The following is a 16,629-nucleotide window of genomic DNA, read 5'->3' as shown; positions in this document are numbered from 1 at the left end:
CAGCAGGAAGACTTCGCCGAGATCCAGCAATCCGCAAGAACAAGATCAATCTAATATCGATCGAAGCCCATCGTCGAGCACGAAGATTTCTCATCTAACTCTATTACCAAGCCAGATTCACCCAACTGCGCCGACATCGTAGAATGGTAGAAAGTGAACTTGATTCAAAGCATAATCATAGTACGTATCTTTGGAAATCATTTTCAATATAAAGATATTTCTCTTGAGATGTTTTTTTAAAAGTTTTTAAAAGTAATTTTTCAAAGTAATTAAATTATCTTACATTTAGACAACATAGGAGAATTTCTTACATAACGAAGAGAACAGACCACTTCTGTACCAGTACTTTTACTTATGTTAGGAATGTGGTAACATAATGAAGTAAAATTTTGTATAAATAAAACTGTTATTTTAGATATAACAACTGAATTTGCGAAATATATCGTTAATTATTATAAATCGTTATTTAATTTCAATTATTATAAAGTAAAGTATAAAAGTATTTTTATATGCATTTCAGAGTGTGATGTAAAAGACGAGCGGCTAAACGGCTGTGGCTCTAAGGATCTCGAACTTGCCCGTAAGTACAAATTTCATAAGCAAATCGTATCACTCGATGAATATTAAACTCTTACAAATTTTCCATGTGCATCGTAATTTTCTGCAACAGGTATTGGAACAAAGGGCAAGACCCTAGATCCAGAGAAAGGATCCTTCGTTAAAGCAGATTTTGAGAAGGCTATTGAACTTACCGGTAATTAAATTAATTCTGTTCTATCGTTTCGCAGATATAAATAGTAAAATGTCAATATTTAAAGATACCTTTTCTCTTTCTTTGGCTCCGCTAATTTTTCTATAATCCTATTCTTACGATCTTATATCATTCTTTGTAAATATCTTTCGTTCTTTCAGACTATGGCAAATTTCATTACTTCCTCCTCACGGTATGCGGTTTCGTCAGCACTAGCGAGGAGATGGACGTAATCTCCATGTCCTTCATCCTACCTAGTGCACAATGTGACCTGAACCTCAATACCCAAACCAAGGGATGGCTCAACTCGATCATCTTCATTGGCATGATGGCTGGCGCGTACGCCTGGGGCTCCGTTGCGGACGCTCTAGGTCGTCGAAAGGTTCTCATCGCCATCTCCTTCACAAATGCCCTTTGCATTGTCGCCTCCAGCTTTAGCCAGTCCTATGAACTCTTCATGTTCTTTCGTTTTCTCAATGGCGCCGCGTAAGTGAATAAAAGGAGAAAAATGCTGTTGTTATAATGGATTTAATATCACTTGTAAATTACTAAAATTTAAGTTTACTATCTGAATTTAACGAAGAATTTAAAGGGATATTAATTTTAGTTTAATTTAAGTTTAATTTAATTTTAGTCTTGGAGGTAGCGGACCAGTCATCTGGTCTTACTTCGCTGAATTTCAACCGAAGGCGAAGCGAGGCTCGATGCTGTCCTTCATGGCTGCTTTCTGGACGCTTGGAAACCTCTTTGTTGCTGGTAAATTTACACACTATTTTATATATATCGATATTACGATACTTCTCGCATATTTTTATTAAAAATTATTTTCTGCGTTACAAAAAATATCACAATCGTTTGTAATTATTTGTTCAAAACACTTGAATTATTATGCTAATATCTATTGCCCAATATAATATTGATAAAAAGGGAATTAAGCAATTGATTTGATGAGAAGAATATTGCTATTCTAATTCGGAAAAATATACTTTTGGTATATTTTTAACACGCGTGAGTGTTTCTTTATTTTATTTTTAGGTTTGGCATGGTCGATCATCCCTAATGACATCGGTATTGTAAGTTCAACGTTCACGTATAATTCTTGGCGAATCTTCCTGCTGCTCTGCGCTGCTCCTTCGTTTATCGTCGCGGGGCTGCTCCTGCTGCTCCCTGAATCCCCCAAATACCTCTTGTCCTGCGGAAGATGTGAAGAAGCGCTCGATATCTTCCGTGGGATTTATGCCATTAATACTGGCAAACCGCGTGATAGTTACACGGTAAATATGTGTTTCTTACGATAATTGATTGCTACTAAACAAAATTTATTATTTCGGATGAATTTATTTTTACTTTATAGTAGAGATTTAAAAACAAAAGTGAAAAATTAATATTTTAATTACTTAATAAATTGTAACCTTTAATAATTCTGTTTTAGGTAAAAGAATTAATTCTGGATGATATCCAAGTACCGGAACCAACAAAGAATAGCATCGAAAAGAACAAATGCAAAACAATGCTCGCCGATATCGTAGACAATAGTAAACAACTTTTCGTCTCACCGATACTTCGTTTTACCATGATTTCGATCATCATCAATTTCACTTTTCATATCGGTTATTATGGTCTCATGATGTGGTTCCCTGAATTGTTTAATCGTTTTGACGAATTCCATCGTGATCATCCCGGAGAAATCGCTTCGATATGTCAGGTGACTGAGTACGTGGTTCAAAAGGGTTCTCAAAATGTTGAGAACCTTTGTTCGGATAAAATTGGCGCTTCCGTTTTTTTGGAATCGTTGATTACCGTAGCATCCGCTATACCTGCTAACATCGTCGCTGTATTAGGAATGGATCGTCTTGGTCGTAAATTTTTTTTGGGTATGTAGCAATGATTTTTGTAATTCGATATTTAAGTAAATACCAAGATTATATATACTTTCAAGTACTTTTATAAAAATACTGCTTTTTATATTTTAATAAATATTTATAGATTAACATAAATTTACATTCAACAATAAAGGAATCATTTCTAACAATTCTCTGCTGAAGAAACAAAATAAATAAATAAAGGTTTAATTTAAATAAATATTTATTTGCAGTGTTTAGTACACTTTCTTCGGGACTTTGTTCGATCGGATTGTACTTCGTATACAATAAGCACCACAATCTCATTGTTTCGGCTATCTTTAGTGGTGTAATAAGCTGCGGAAATGCAGCCTTAGACTGTCTAATAACCGAAGTTTTTCCAACACCCCTTCGTGCAACAGGCATTGCTATTTCCATGGTCGCTGCGCGTCTCGGTGGAATCATTGGAAACATCGTAATAGCTCAACTTCTGGATATGTATTGTCCAGCACCAACTTTTATCGTTGCTGCACTTCTAATCGGTAGATTTTTTGATAACTATAAAATATTTGAGAACTAAGAAGCAATAAATTATAGGCAATAAGAAAAAATGAAAAAAAAATATTAGTTTATAATGGAACTGGATTTTATTAAATAATACAATTCACATTTTCTTTTACAGGTGGAGGATTATTATGCTTATTTTTACCAAACACAACACGGGAACCACTTTCTTGACACTAATGGAGAATTACATCAAATCCAATAAATCGATGTACAGTCATACACCCATCCGGAAAATTGACAAACTTACTACGTCTCAAAATAACACATTGTACGTTCATACATTTGTTCACATTTAATGCATAAAACAGTTCATTATAAGCAACGAATGTCGTAACAATTGAGTACCACATTCCCATTTTACATATCAATCTCGAATGACAATAAATAAAGTAGTATTAACAATTAGAATTCGTAGTAGATAGTAGAGAATATTTTCGAGAATAAATGAAATGTGAATGTGAATTCGCACAGCATTTTCTTTATAAGAAAACACAAAGATGTCACATAATTTCCATATATGTTCAAATACTAGATATTCTATAGAATATCGTGATCCTTAAACCGTGTGTGAATTTTGTGTACTCGCACTAAACGCAAGATGTAGATACAGCATTTACACTGACAATTCATTCCCCGGTATTTGTAACATTTTTGCTATGTACTTTTGTACCTTTTGTCATTGGTTCATATTCTAAACGCAGCCATCATATTTATAAGATTAGCAGTTACAAGATGTTTAAAACAAAACAACAATGTAACAATGAAAGAAAGTAAAAAAACTTAATCAAGTTTGTTATTTTACAAAGTACCCAATATCCTGTTAAAATCTTATTTTAAATTTTATTCTTTCGAAATGTAAAAATTTAGAATATTCCTAAGATTTTTATATAAACTTGTTAAGTATATTTTGTAACTACAGATAAGGTAAACACATCATATAAATATAAAATGAAACTTTATCTTTTCTTATCTTATTTAATTTTAGTTTATTTCTATTGCCTATATCGTTGTATAAATGTGTATATCTTGGATATTTATTGTTTCCTTCATGATCCATATTTTTGGTATAACCTTTCAATACTGTATTTGTACACTTTGCCTGTGGTATACATTATTAATTCTTCTGTAATTAATCTTTTGAATCTTCTTAAATATTAATCTGAATATAGAACTTACCTGATTTGTAAATATTTCACATTTTTGTTGGTAAAAGTGAATAAGGATAAAATAAAAAAGGATAGAAATGAAGTAAGAAAATTAGAGAACAGTGTAATTTTCATTTTTCATAGTACATTCAATATTCAGCTAGTATTTAAAATTATTCTCTCATCATTTTCTCCTTTTGCCTGGCAAGCTTCTTCTTACTAAGTTTCTTTTTTGATGGCTCTTCTTCTGGACTTTTTTCTACTGTATCTTCTTCCTCTGTCAAAATTACCTCAATGTGGCATGGTGAACTCATGTAGGCTATAAAAATATATCAAAATTAACCGACTTATAGATTCAATTTGTAAATGACATATATTTAAAATGAATACTACATAAATACTAACGGTTAATGCGACCGTGTGCTCTGTATGTTCTTCTACGTATACAAGGGGCATGATTTACTTGAATATGATTAATTACAAGACGATCAAGATCTAATCCATCCACATCAGCATTACTTTCGGCATTTTTTAACAATTGTAACAAAAATTCTGCTGATTTTTTCGGCCATCGACCTGAATTTAAAAAATAGTTTGATAACAATAAAATTATTTTTAAATGTCAAAAAGTATATAACATATATGTAAAAAATAAATTATTAAATTATTTACTCCAATTTACCTTGTGTGGTACCGAATTGTTTTGCCTGAGCACACCTTCCAACACCACCGTTAAATCTACGGAATGGTACACATTCTTTGTGTTCAATTACATTTTTCAGGTATTTCTGCGCCCTACGCAGATGCATATTCTTGATAGCACGTGCTGTTTCATGTGTATTCTGTAATGGAAAAAGAATCATTATATTGTTACGTTTTGTAAACACAACTTCATGATTTTGAGGTTAGACCTTCTATAAGAAAATTATTCTCTTAATTACCTTGAAATGCACTCGTAGGTTAGAGCCTCGTGCTTTGCACGATTTAGTGCCATTTACCGGTTCGTGAGAGTAACGTCCCATTGCGTTCTGGAATTATAGAAATTCGGTGACAATCTTTCACATCGGTTCTTGTGATATAGGTGTCGTGACACAATCTGCCGTCATGTATATTTTGAAATTCGATAATCATCGTTTACACAACATTTACTTCACATTATTACAACAAAACGACTGCATGGCATCATATCTTTAAAAATTGTACATTTTTAAGGAAATTATCAACATAAAATCGAAGATGTTAACAGATTCAAAAATTGATATAACACAAGTCATACGTACCTCTTAATAGCACGATTTTAAAGGAAAAAACGTCATGTATGTAACTAGAAAGAGACTTCCTGTGAAATACGAATTACCAACATAAAATATTTGGAACAAAAAACTATAAGCGTTCGTTTTATTTTAGTAAAATGTTATAACTTACAATTAGATACACACAAGTTAGATCATAATTCCAATATATAAAGTTGTAAATGTTTCTAACTATTTTTGAAGATTTTAAGTGACTTTAATTATTTTTTGTATGTTAATAATTTAATTTTTGACTTTAAATATTAACCATTAAGTTTTAAGTAATTTTTAATTCGTAATAAAATAGTTAATCGTTTATGTTAATATAATAAAAGACAAAAAATTGGTAATTGCCTATAATTCAAATATTATTATAATACATAAAATTATACAAATTTTTAGGAAATTTATTCCTAGGAACATTTAAAACAAATATTGTACATGTTTGCGTTGTCCCGGGAAGATTCATATAACCTCTTCTTATTTGCACAATATTTGCAGAAAATATGTATATTTATGCCATTTCGGGATCATTGTTATTAAATTAATGATTCTTTAAAATAAAGTATACATTTTTTCGTAATTTACTAAAAAGTACATTCCAACGAAGAATTTGACAGTTCGAAGCTTGACAGTTCAGCTTTAACAACATTTTGTGTTAAAACCATTTCCTAAATTTTCGAACGAAGTTCACAATGAGAACAATTTTAATGATAGTACATGTATTGTGATTTAAACGCATATAAGTATAGAAATATTTTCAACTAAATAAATTCATAATTGATTAAATAAGTGCATCTAATTTTTATGAACATTATTAATAAGTGAAATATTTGTGTGCAAAAATTGTGTATTAACGGTGATTGTTTAACTTAACTATCCAAATGTCAAAAAACAAGTTAAACTTGACACTACCTCCCGGTTCAATAGAACCAGTTCCAGCTGTGTCACCATCACCACCGGTACCACCATTACCTATTTATTCTGAACCACCAGTAATTCCAGAGTAATTAATTTTCTTATTATTTTATCATTTATAAAGAAAATTTTAATTATTCGTGCTCGTATATTAATTTTGATTAATTTTAATTGTAGCGGAGTTATGGGAAAAATGAGTATAGATGCCATTCAAGAGAGATTAGAGGAATTAGAAATGGATGAAGAACAAAGGAAAAGGCTAGAAAGCTTTTTGGGTCAAAAAGAAAAGGTTGGAGAATTATGCGATGAAGATTTTGAGAAACTTGGTGAACTTGGTGCTGGCAATGGTGGTGTTGTTATGAAAGTGAGGCATAAAAAATATGGTCTTATAATGGCAAGAAAGGTATAGTTCATATTTATTTGTATTAACTTGAAAATCAATTTATTAAAATAATATAATGCTAACAATGATGACATTTCAGCTGATACATTTAGAAGTTAAACCTGCCATTAAAAAACAAATAATTAGAGAACTAAAAGTTCTTCATGAGTGCAATTTTGCACATATAGTTGGATTTTACGGTGCTTTTTATAGGTATATTATTTTTATTCATAGTAATGCAATAATTGTCTATGAGATTAATATGTTTACATTAAATATACAATATTTTATTTGTTACAGTGATGGAGAAATTAGTATATGTATGGAATATATGGATGGTGGTTCATTAGATTTAATACTAAAGAAAGCTGGTAGAATTCCAGAACCTATACTAAGCACAATTACTTTAGCAGTAAGTATTAACAAAATTCTGTACCCATAATTTTTGTTATTTTACCCTATTTTTACTTATAACTATTCATGACATTTTATAATCAATAATTACATAACATAGCATTATTAACTAAACCAATTAAACCATAATTATGAATTTTACATACAGATAAATATTCAATAATAAGTTTCCTGTTCTATAATTCCACCAGGACATTTTCGAATGCATAATCTTCTTAGTTCATCATATGTCCAAAGAAATGCACCAAGTGGTAAACTTGGCCAGTACCAGTAGGAACTTAATGGCATGGTTTTAAATATCTTCTCTGTTCCTGGCACATATAATAGTATACCAGTTAAGATAATTTCAAAAATGAAGGAAAAATTTAAAAACCAATTATCCATCCCTTGTTGTAGAATTGAATTCACTCTCGTTTTACACATTATTAAATCTATAAGTTGAGTTATAACAATAGATAAAAAATATCCAGTACGAGCTTCATTTAGTAAATTCATTCTAGTAGCATAAGTCCATGTTTGTCCATAAGAATCTTGCAAATCGTTAATCGATTTATTCTCCCAGTCTAATCTTAACCCTAGCAAACGATCGGGTAGAAATCCATTGAACATGAGAATGAGGAAAAATGTATAAAATGCAGCTAAAGCCTGAGTCATTCCAATCTGGCCATAGGCTACAGATATTAAACGTTTATTTACAAGTTTATCGTATTCTGGATTTCTCGGTGCCCGGTGCATAATATCAGATTCTGCTTTTTCGTATGCTAGTGCAATCGCCGGAAGTAAATCTGTTCCAATATCTACACAAAGAATCATCTCAATGATAAATGGTAAAGGGATGGCAAATAAAATACTGCTTAACATTGGCAGCATTTCAGGCACACTAGACGTTAAAGTGTAAGCAATGGATTTCTTGAGATTGTCAAATATTAGTCTACCTTCTTCGATTCCAGTTACGATTGACGCAAAATTATCGTCCATTAAAATCATATCAGCTGCATTCTTTGCTACGTCAGAACCAGTAATACCCATGGCCACTCCAATATCTGCTTTTCTCAACGCTGGTGAATCATTTACACCATCGCCAGTCACCGCAACGATTTCGCCTAATCTCTGGCAACTTTCCACGATGAGTAACTTCTGTTGCGGAGAAGTTCTCGCAAAAACAATTTCCTCGTATTTCTTTATAACATTATCTAATTCTGTGTCGTTCATGTTTCGTAATTCAGAACCGGTAATAATAATCGCACGTGTATCGCTTTCAGTTATTTGAGAGTGCGATTTGTTTTGTAAGAATGCCTGATCATACGTGGTTTCTTGTCCTTCACTTATTATACCAACCTTTTTTGCTATAGCCATCGCAGTTACCGGATGATCACCCGTTACCATGATCACTTTAATGCCAGCCGTGCGACATTTTGTCACGGCATCAGGTACAGCTGGTCTCGGTGGATCTAGAAGACTTATTAAACCAACGAATCTATAACCTTCTATAGGAAAATTATACGAATTTGGAGAATCAGTGTTAAATTTGAAATCTGGATCATAAGTAGTACTAGGTAAATGAATATCACAGTAGGCTAGCACACGTTCTCCTAGGTAGCCTAACTCTGCACAAGCTCGTCGACATATTTCGTGATCTAATGGTGTCATTTCTACCGTCTTCCCTTCTGCAGTTAGTATCTGAGTGCATTTCGCTAAGATCACTTCTGGAGCACCCTTCAAAATCATAATATATCCGTCGTCGTCTTTGTGTATTGACATATAATATTTGGTTATAGAACTGAACGGTATTTCTGCAATCTTGGGATACATATTTCGGAAAGCCTCCGTCGAATGGATGTGTTCACAAAATCTAATGATACCTGTTTCAGAAGCATCACCAATCACCTCTCGTTCTTCAATTGGCTTCAATAAAATAGATTCCGTGGTGAATTCTGCGCGTAGGCAAAGGGTGGCACACTTTAGCATCGTTTGAAAAGCTGGTTTTTCTAATAGTAAATTTTTTTCAACACCTAATATCTGACCAGGAGGTAAATTGTATCTCGTGTGGCCAAACCATAAATTCGACACACTCATTTTATTCTGTGTGAGAGTTCCTGTCTTATCTGAACAGATAGTCGATGTCGATCCTAATGTCTCCACTGATTCTAAATTTTTTACTAAGCAATTCTTCTTTGCCATTTTTTGGGCTGATAGTGTCAAACTCGTGGTTACAGTTATCAAGAGAACTGCAGGAACATTTGCTATTATGATTCCAAGTAAATAAGTGAACGCTCTTAGTACATTAGCATCGAGTACCAGCGATAGTCCAAAAAATAACACTCCACATAATACGGCAACAATAACGATTATTTGAACGAAGTGTCTGATCTCTTTGGCTATTGGTGTTTCGGTTTTTTCAAGCTGAGATGTGAGGCCAGCAAGGCGACCGATCATTGTCTGGTCACCCGTAGCAATCACTATTCCTAAACCACCTCCATCCACGGCAAATGAAGAAAAGAAAGCAACATTAGAAGATTCTAAAGGATTTTCGTCACTAGGATAGTCTGTTCGGGGTACTGGTTCGCTTTCGCCGGTGATACTTGAATTTTCAACCCTAAGTCCGCGACACTGAATGATCCTGATGTCGGCAGGTATCTTATCACCGGTTTTAATTTCCACTAAATCGCCTGGGACTAATTCTTCTGTTGCTACACGTATTTTAACACCTTCACGTATTACCGTCGCAAACGTTGGTACCATTTTTTTGAAAGATTCCATAATCTGTAAAATATTATAGGAAACGGGAATACATTTATGATATTTCAAATGATATTTATTGAAATACATATATCGAATTAACACTTCGTTTGTTATAAAAAATATTATAATACTGCGATCCTAAAATAAAATCAGTTTTTCTATTAAAATTAAAGTAAAAATTTCTTATGGGATATGGGCTAAAAATTAAGTTTATTATACAATTTTAACAATTTCATTTTCAATAAAAGAAAAAGAATTATTTTAAAATAATATTGTAGGAATGTTGGGTAGGCAACAGAATAAGCAGTAATGTAAATATAAAAATGATTTATAACTCTCGGCTGACTCTCACTCGCTATCTCTCAAAAACTCTATGACTAATTCTAAAACACACACTGACTCTTCCGCGTCCTTGCATATTTATTTAAACCTTGCACTCTGTCTTTTTTCATACTCATGTTCTCTTCCTCCATCGTTGGGTCACATATCCTAAACACTCAGACGCATTCCTAGGCTTTCACTCTTCACTTGCATTCGGCTCTGTCATAAACATCCCTTACATTCGATCCTCTTGCACGCGGTCACTTTCGTTCTAAGCCCAAACACTCGTGACATTCTTTCAGGGCTATACTTATTCTTTTCCTACAACATTCATGTAACAAAAGTATGATAGCGATCTGTTTACCTTTGTATTCTTACTTTCTTGTATATACGCGAAAACACCAGAAAATATGCAAATTGCGGTAATAATAACTCCCAACCATTCTATGCCATCACCTGAACCTTGCGTCGCCATGCTAACACCATATAAAATATAGCATAGTATTGAACAGGCCCACAATAAACCAGCGAATCCGTGAAACATACACTTTATAAATTTGATATATTCTGGTGTTATTTTTGGTGGTGTCAAAGCGTTTGGTCCCACTTTAAAGAGAACTTCTGCTGCCTCTTCTTCGGTTAAACCATTAATTACGTCGGTATTGAGTTTCTCGCACAATTCTTCCAAAGGAATCATATGATCCTTAGTTTTCAATTCCTGTTGAAGATCTTTTAATTCGTCGCCAGTGAGCTTTTTCTTCACAACTTGTGAAGAACGTGTTCTTTGTAGTATTTTAGTTGCTCTTTCGAGCATTTTGAAATATATAGATTAATGCAAAAGTAACAAAAATATCAAGACAATTATAAAACATATCTGAAGATCTGTTTTTTCAGAAATTCAACTTTTTTCAGAGGCGCTAATTTTCATAGCCGCCTTGTTCGATTTGCTGAGTTTATGAGAAAAATTTCGTAATTTATATAAATAAGTATATATCTCTACTTAATTGTATTTTGTAGACGAATTTGTTAAACAATGTTTTTTTTTTATTATAGGTTTTGAAAGGTTTGAGCTATTTGCGAGACAAACATGCGATTATGCATCGGGACGTAAAGCCAAGTAACATCTTGGTAAATAGTGCTGGAGAAATTAAAATTTGCGATTTTGGTGTTTCCGGACAGTTAATTGATTCCATGGCTAATTCATTTGTTGGAACGAGGAGTTATATGTCGGTAGGCAATTATAGAATAATATATATAATTGTATTATTATTTATAATTTTAATATACGTAAAAGACATCAAAATATTTTATATGAACTTCTCTATTTTTAGCCAGAAAGACTTCAAGGTACACATTATTCTGTGCAAAGCGATATTTGGTCCCTGGGATTGTCACTTGTGGAAATGGCAATTGGGATGTACCCAATTCCACCTCCAGATGAAAAAACCTTAGCTGCAATATTTAGTACACCACCAGGTCAACCACCTGCAGAGAGTGCTGCTACAAATAATGCTTCGACTCCAACTCAATCACCTGGACATAGTTAGTTACTTTTTTGATACATAAATTTATATTAAATATTGAAAATATAAAAATATTTGTATATAATATTTATATTTAGATTATATTTATAAAAAAAATTATTTTTGCAAAATTTGTATAAAAAATATATTTTTCTAATATTTCTACAAATAATAATAAATTATTTTCATATAGATACGGGTAGTCCAAGACCGATGGCTATATTCGAATTATTAGATTACATTGTAAATGAACCTCCACCGAAATTGCCTACTGGTATTTTCAGTGATGCTTTTACAGATTTTGTAGATCGTTGTTTAAAGAAAAATCCTTTTTTTGAGCAGATTTAAAGACTTTAATGGTATAAATTCTATTCCACGATTATTTAAATATTATTTGTTTCTATATGTTTTAAATTAATTCATTTAATTTTTAGAACCACGAATGGATAAAGAAAGCTGAATCTGAGAATGTAGATATCGCTGGATGGGTATGTCGCACAATGGATCTACAACCGACTACTCCAACGCGTTTGGCGAACGTACAATCCTGAATAAATGTCACTCTTACATACTTGACTACCTATATACGCGTTCATTACTCTTAAGTCAATTTTATTTTCTTTTTGTTCGATTAATATAAACAGTGACGTTTATAAATTTCGTTTCTGCTTTTCTTAACATTGTAATAATTCGTAAAACACCGATCTTTCGCGATTTTGAAAACAGATTTATTTATTAAAATCTGTCATATTTTTTTTGTCTTTATATATATGTACACTACATTTTATATAACATTGCTCAATCATTTATTAACGTTTGAGCGATAGCATTTACTGAATAGAATGTTAAGAGTATTAATATAAGTTTCGATATACGTATCACAGATTCCTTTTTAAATAACTGTGTTTAGTTATTTAAAGATTAAGCTCTTAGTTGATATATTTTACATAAGATTTTGTGTTTAATTAATTACTTTTAACAATACGTTATAGTCTGATTTCAAAGTCGCGATAATAATCATGTCAGATTTAATGGACGTGATTGAATATATGATCACTTTTAATGTATATACGATAATGTGAAGTACAGAAATCTATATTGACATATTTACATAAAATACGTCACTGTGCTTAAATTTTATTCTATTTCATACATATTTCTGTATTTTATGCTTCTGTTGAAAGTATGTAAGATAAACGATTATCCTTATAAGTTTAACGTTATTGTACACTCATGGGCAAATTGTATTCCCTATGATGATAATAGGATACATAAATGGGCATCGGATTTATGAAGATAATTTAAAAAAAGAAGTGTTAACTACAGAAAAAGTTACTAGTATAACATTCGTACCTGACGTTCGTAGAGCACTATTCATACCATTTAAAAAAAGACTTGTTTTCGTCACTTTGAGAATAGCATGATATTTTTTATAAAATATCAGGCCGCGATCAAATGCAATTTAAGATTGCAGTTAAATGAAATAGTATTTCAAATAATTAATATTAAAGTTTGTATTTATATTGTTTTGAAGAAATATGCATCTCGTATAATAATAATAAAGTAGTATTTATAATATTGTTACATAAAAATTGTATTATTAAAAATAATGCTTAGTATAGTCATTGTGTAATATGATTACAAATAACTTGTACATGTTGTAATTTATATAATCTAAGAATAATTATGAAATACTATTTTATTCAACATCAGCTAATTTGAAACTTTCACATTATACAAAGAGATATTGTAAAACAAATACCTTTCGAAATATTTTATGCTTTTTTCTTTTTTTAACGGTGTATATTAAACTAATATATCTAAAAATGCATTCATTTACCGCATAGTATCGTATATCACGATTCGAAACGTTACACTTCATAGGTGCAATTGACAACATAATTTTGATGCGCGTCCATGTGTTCACACAATAATGAATTTACACGATTGTATGTACTATATAGCTGTGAATCATGTCTTTCTTGTGCAATTTTGCAAACTGTGTTTGAAAGATTTAGCCACTCCTCTCGCTACCTTCGTATTTACACCTATTTCAATAATCAAGTGTAATTAGAAGATGTTAATAATTTTTATTGTATCTATGATTAAGGGAAACAGTCTAAAGATTGCAATTTCTTGGACCTTTATACAAAGAAAATGTTCAATCAAAATATTAAAAATGTAGAAATCAATGATCTTTCTATTGTTGCAATCCATTAGTTGTTTCTCTCAGTCGAATAATGTTTCGTTCATAATAATAGGCAGATGTTTAATATTGTATAATCCAGTAGTCATAGCCGCTAACCATTGTAATGTGCCGATAAAAAATGTCTATATGTACATAGTATAATAATAGCATATGCATTCGTGTTCTATCGAATGTATTGTTACGCGTTTCAACTTTTTTTCATTATAAGTGTCACGATGAAATTATAAATTGAGAATAACCAGAAGAATTCGTTATGTGTGTATGTATGGAAGTTATAGTTTTAATGTATCTTTCCCCTAGTTATTCACGTTTGCTTAACTATTACGTTTTTATATACGCGATCGCAAATGTAGATGTTAGCCTTTTTCCGATTTGGCTTAAAAAAATATCGGAGTGTACTACGAGCATATTGTGATGATTGCAAGCACAGTGGGAATATTCACTTCTGTGCATAAGCGTAAGACGCCCAAGAACTGATCTTTCGTATTATGTTTATATGTCCTATAACGATGTGCGTAATACTGTTTACTATAGTATGGTTTTCATAATATATTGTAAGCAAAAAATAACATTTTCGGATAAATCCTGTTAAAGAAATGATGTAAGATATAATAGCATATGGTTAAAAGATTGTATTCACTGAATAGTGAATCTCAATTGTCAAAGAAATAATTACTTCTGCCACATATTAAAAATATATGGATATTCCTTGTTGCAGATTTGTGCATAATAATTGCCGCTGTATCGATTCACTGTCTAAATGTTGTAATTATTCAAAGAATAAATTTATCCTATATTGAAGCATACCTTTTATGTGTTGAAATTCGAATATAAGAAAATAAAATATATATATACAGGCTGAAAATAACTTAATCACCTCGAATATTTTGTTTATTTCCATTATTAAAGTTGATTATTTCTGTAGTATAAATGTCACGATAGTAACTTTTTTTTCAAGGTCATACTTTTTAAGTAATTTAACAAATATGCAAAGGTACGCCTTCACAACGCAAGTATAAAATTTCATGAGTTAATCACAGAAATTGCGTGATTTGTTAATTTTTCTTCAAGTGAACAGGAAAATGCATAGGAAATGAGAAAAAATTGCAAACAGACGCCGGAAGCATTGTTGTGTCCATTCAGTTGTGCCTGCATTACGAAAAACATGTAAGTATTTATATTAACATAACCTTTACTTGCAAGTATAAGGGAATAGAATTAATTTAGGTAATGGCTTCTTATAACAAAAAGATATGGAGAACAAAGTGAGATTGAAAGGTATGTTGCATTCCTAATCTAAATAAATATTAATATGAGTGGTCAAAGTCAATGATCATTGCTAATGTGTTAAATTCGTATAAAAGAAGTGACAAGAGGAAACGCATGTTATGCGGAATCAAGAAGCAAAAAAGAAGCAGCATATGTATCGACAGAGAAAAATGTGTGCCATCGACATGGAAATATGAGGATCATTGCAGAGATGGAGAATGAACAATTGGTAATAGTTATTAAAGATAAAGATAAATTAAATATACTGTATAAATGTTGCATTAAGGCAAAAATGTGTAGAAATATCTATGGGAACTTGGAAAATATAAAATCAGCAACAATCATGGTGCTGTAGCACATCGTGGACTTTATTAAGTCAATGTCAAAAGGAGTTAAAGGTGCGTCTTACCTGCTGATGATTATTCGAGAAAAGAACCATTTGGTTGACTGATTTATAAATGACTATAGATTTAATATAAAATATTATTGAGAAATGATTTGTTCTATTACAGGATACTTACAAACATAAGTAATATTTATATACAAGGACCACCCACTATGGTTAAAGTAAGTATTAGTTAATAATATTTCAATGGATTGTACATCTGTTTTTAGAAATATAACGTATATACAATATTTACTTTCCAAATTTCTATATTAAGATATTAAACAATTTCTAGTTTAAATTGCATTGATAAATAAAAAATTTTGATAAATTTGATTTTGACAGTATTTTAAATTAATAAAGCTAATATATTTGTCATACCTAGGATACAATGAAAACGACTGTTGGTGATATTGAGTTAGAATTGTGAGCAGAAGAAACTGCAAAGGCATATAGAAATTTCATACAATTATGTGTGGAAGGTTATTACCATGTCGCTATAATTCACAGAATTATCAAAGGATTCATAGCACATGCTGATGATCCTACAAGTACAGGAGGAGGTGGTAAGAGCATATATAGAGAACTGTAACAGGGAAATTTAAAGTGAGACTATATTAAAAAATAAAACTAATTTCTTTTTTATTAAAAAATAATTATTGGATACATGTGTTTTAGGACGAATTTTATACAAGTTTGCGTTTTTGTCGACGTGATTTAATTGCTGGGACTAATGCTGGAAAGATGACAATGGTTCCCAATACTTGTTTCTTCTTAGTTCTGCAACAGATTTGCAGAATAAACATACAATCATTGGTAGAGTTACTGGTGAATCTATATATAGTATGCTTAAACTCGAAGAAGCACTTG

At 31.4% G+C, this 16,629-nt stretch overlaps 3 protein-coding genes across 4 annotated transcripts; 2 read left to right on the top strand and 1 right to left on the bottom strand.

Annotated features, from left to right (window-relative positions):
- The first annotated feature begins 106 nt into the window (after window positions 1-106).
- Window positions 107-3,965, top strand: LOC108554694 (synaptic vesicle glycoprotein 2B). Its single transcript, XM_017910042.1, has 9 exons — window positions 107-180; window positions 521-580; window positions 671-754; window positions 913-1,237; window positions 1,386-1,507; window positions 1,787-2,025; window positions 2,184-2,625; window positions 2,847-3,134; window positions 3,275-3,965. Exons 1-9 carry the CDS (start codon window positions 144-146, stop codon window positions 3,328-3,330), a joined length of 1,653 nt encoding a protein of 550 aa, XP_017765531.1. The 5' UTR covers window positions 107-143; the 3' UTR covers window positions 3,331-3,965.
- A 443-nt stretch (window positions 3,966-4,408) lies between these two features.
- RpL17 (ribosomal protein L17) lies at window positions 4,409-5,607 on the bottom strand. 2 transcript variants are annotated; one of them, XM_017910045.1, is made up of 5 exons: window positions 5,585-5,607; window positions 5,246-5,332; window positions 4,987-5,146; window positions 4,710-4,880; window positions 4,409-4,623 (listed from the first exon to the last, which is right to left on the bottom strand). In XM_017910045.1, the coding sequence occupies exons 2-5, from the start codon at window positions 5,324-5,326 to the stop codon at window positions 4,478-4,480; spliced, it is 558 nt and encodes a 185-aa protein (XP_017765534.1). In that variant the 5' UTR covers window positions 5,327-5,332; window positions 5,585-5,607; the 3' UTR covers window positions 4,409-4,477. The 2 variants fall into 2 exon arrangements, with proteins under 2 accessions (XP_017765534.1, XP_017765533.1); XM_017910044.1 differs by lacking the exon at window positions 5,585-5,607 and having other exon boundaries at window positions 5,246-5,542.
- A 745-nt stretch (window positions 5,608-6,352) lies between these two features.
- On the top strand, window positions 6,353-12,514 carry Dsor1 (mitogen-activated protein kinase kinase 1). The gene is given in 9 exon segments (XM_017910043.1): window positions 6,353-6,602; window positions 6,692-6,917; window positions 6,997-7,109; window positions 7,197-7,308; window positions 11,427-11,603; window positions 11,705-11,915; window positions 12,090-12,230; window positions 12,233-12,255; window positions 12,331-12,514. Coding segments are annotated over 9 exon segments (1,242 nt in total). The 5' UTR covers window positions 6,353-6,480; the 3' UTR covers window positions 12,448-12,514.
- Window positions 12,515-16,629: the final 4,115 nt, after the last annotated feature.

This window comes from Eufriesea mexicana, unplaced genomic scaffold (assembly GCF_001483705.2).
Source record: "Eufriesea mexicana isolate 0111107269 unplaced genomic scaffold, ASM148370v2 scaffold65900, whole genome shotgun sequence".
NCBI lineage: Eukaryota > Metazoa > Arthropoda > Insecta > Hymenoptera > Apidae > Eufriesea > Eufriesea mexicana.
This window is presented reverse-complemented; position numbering and strand designations above follow the sequence as displayed.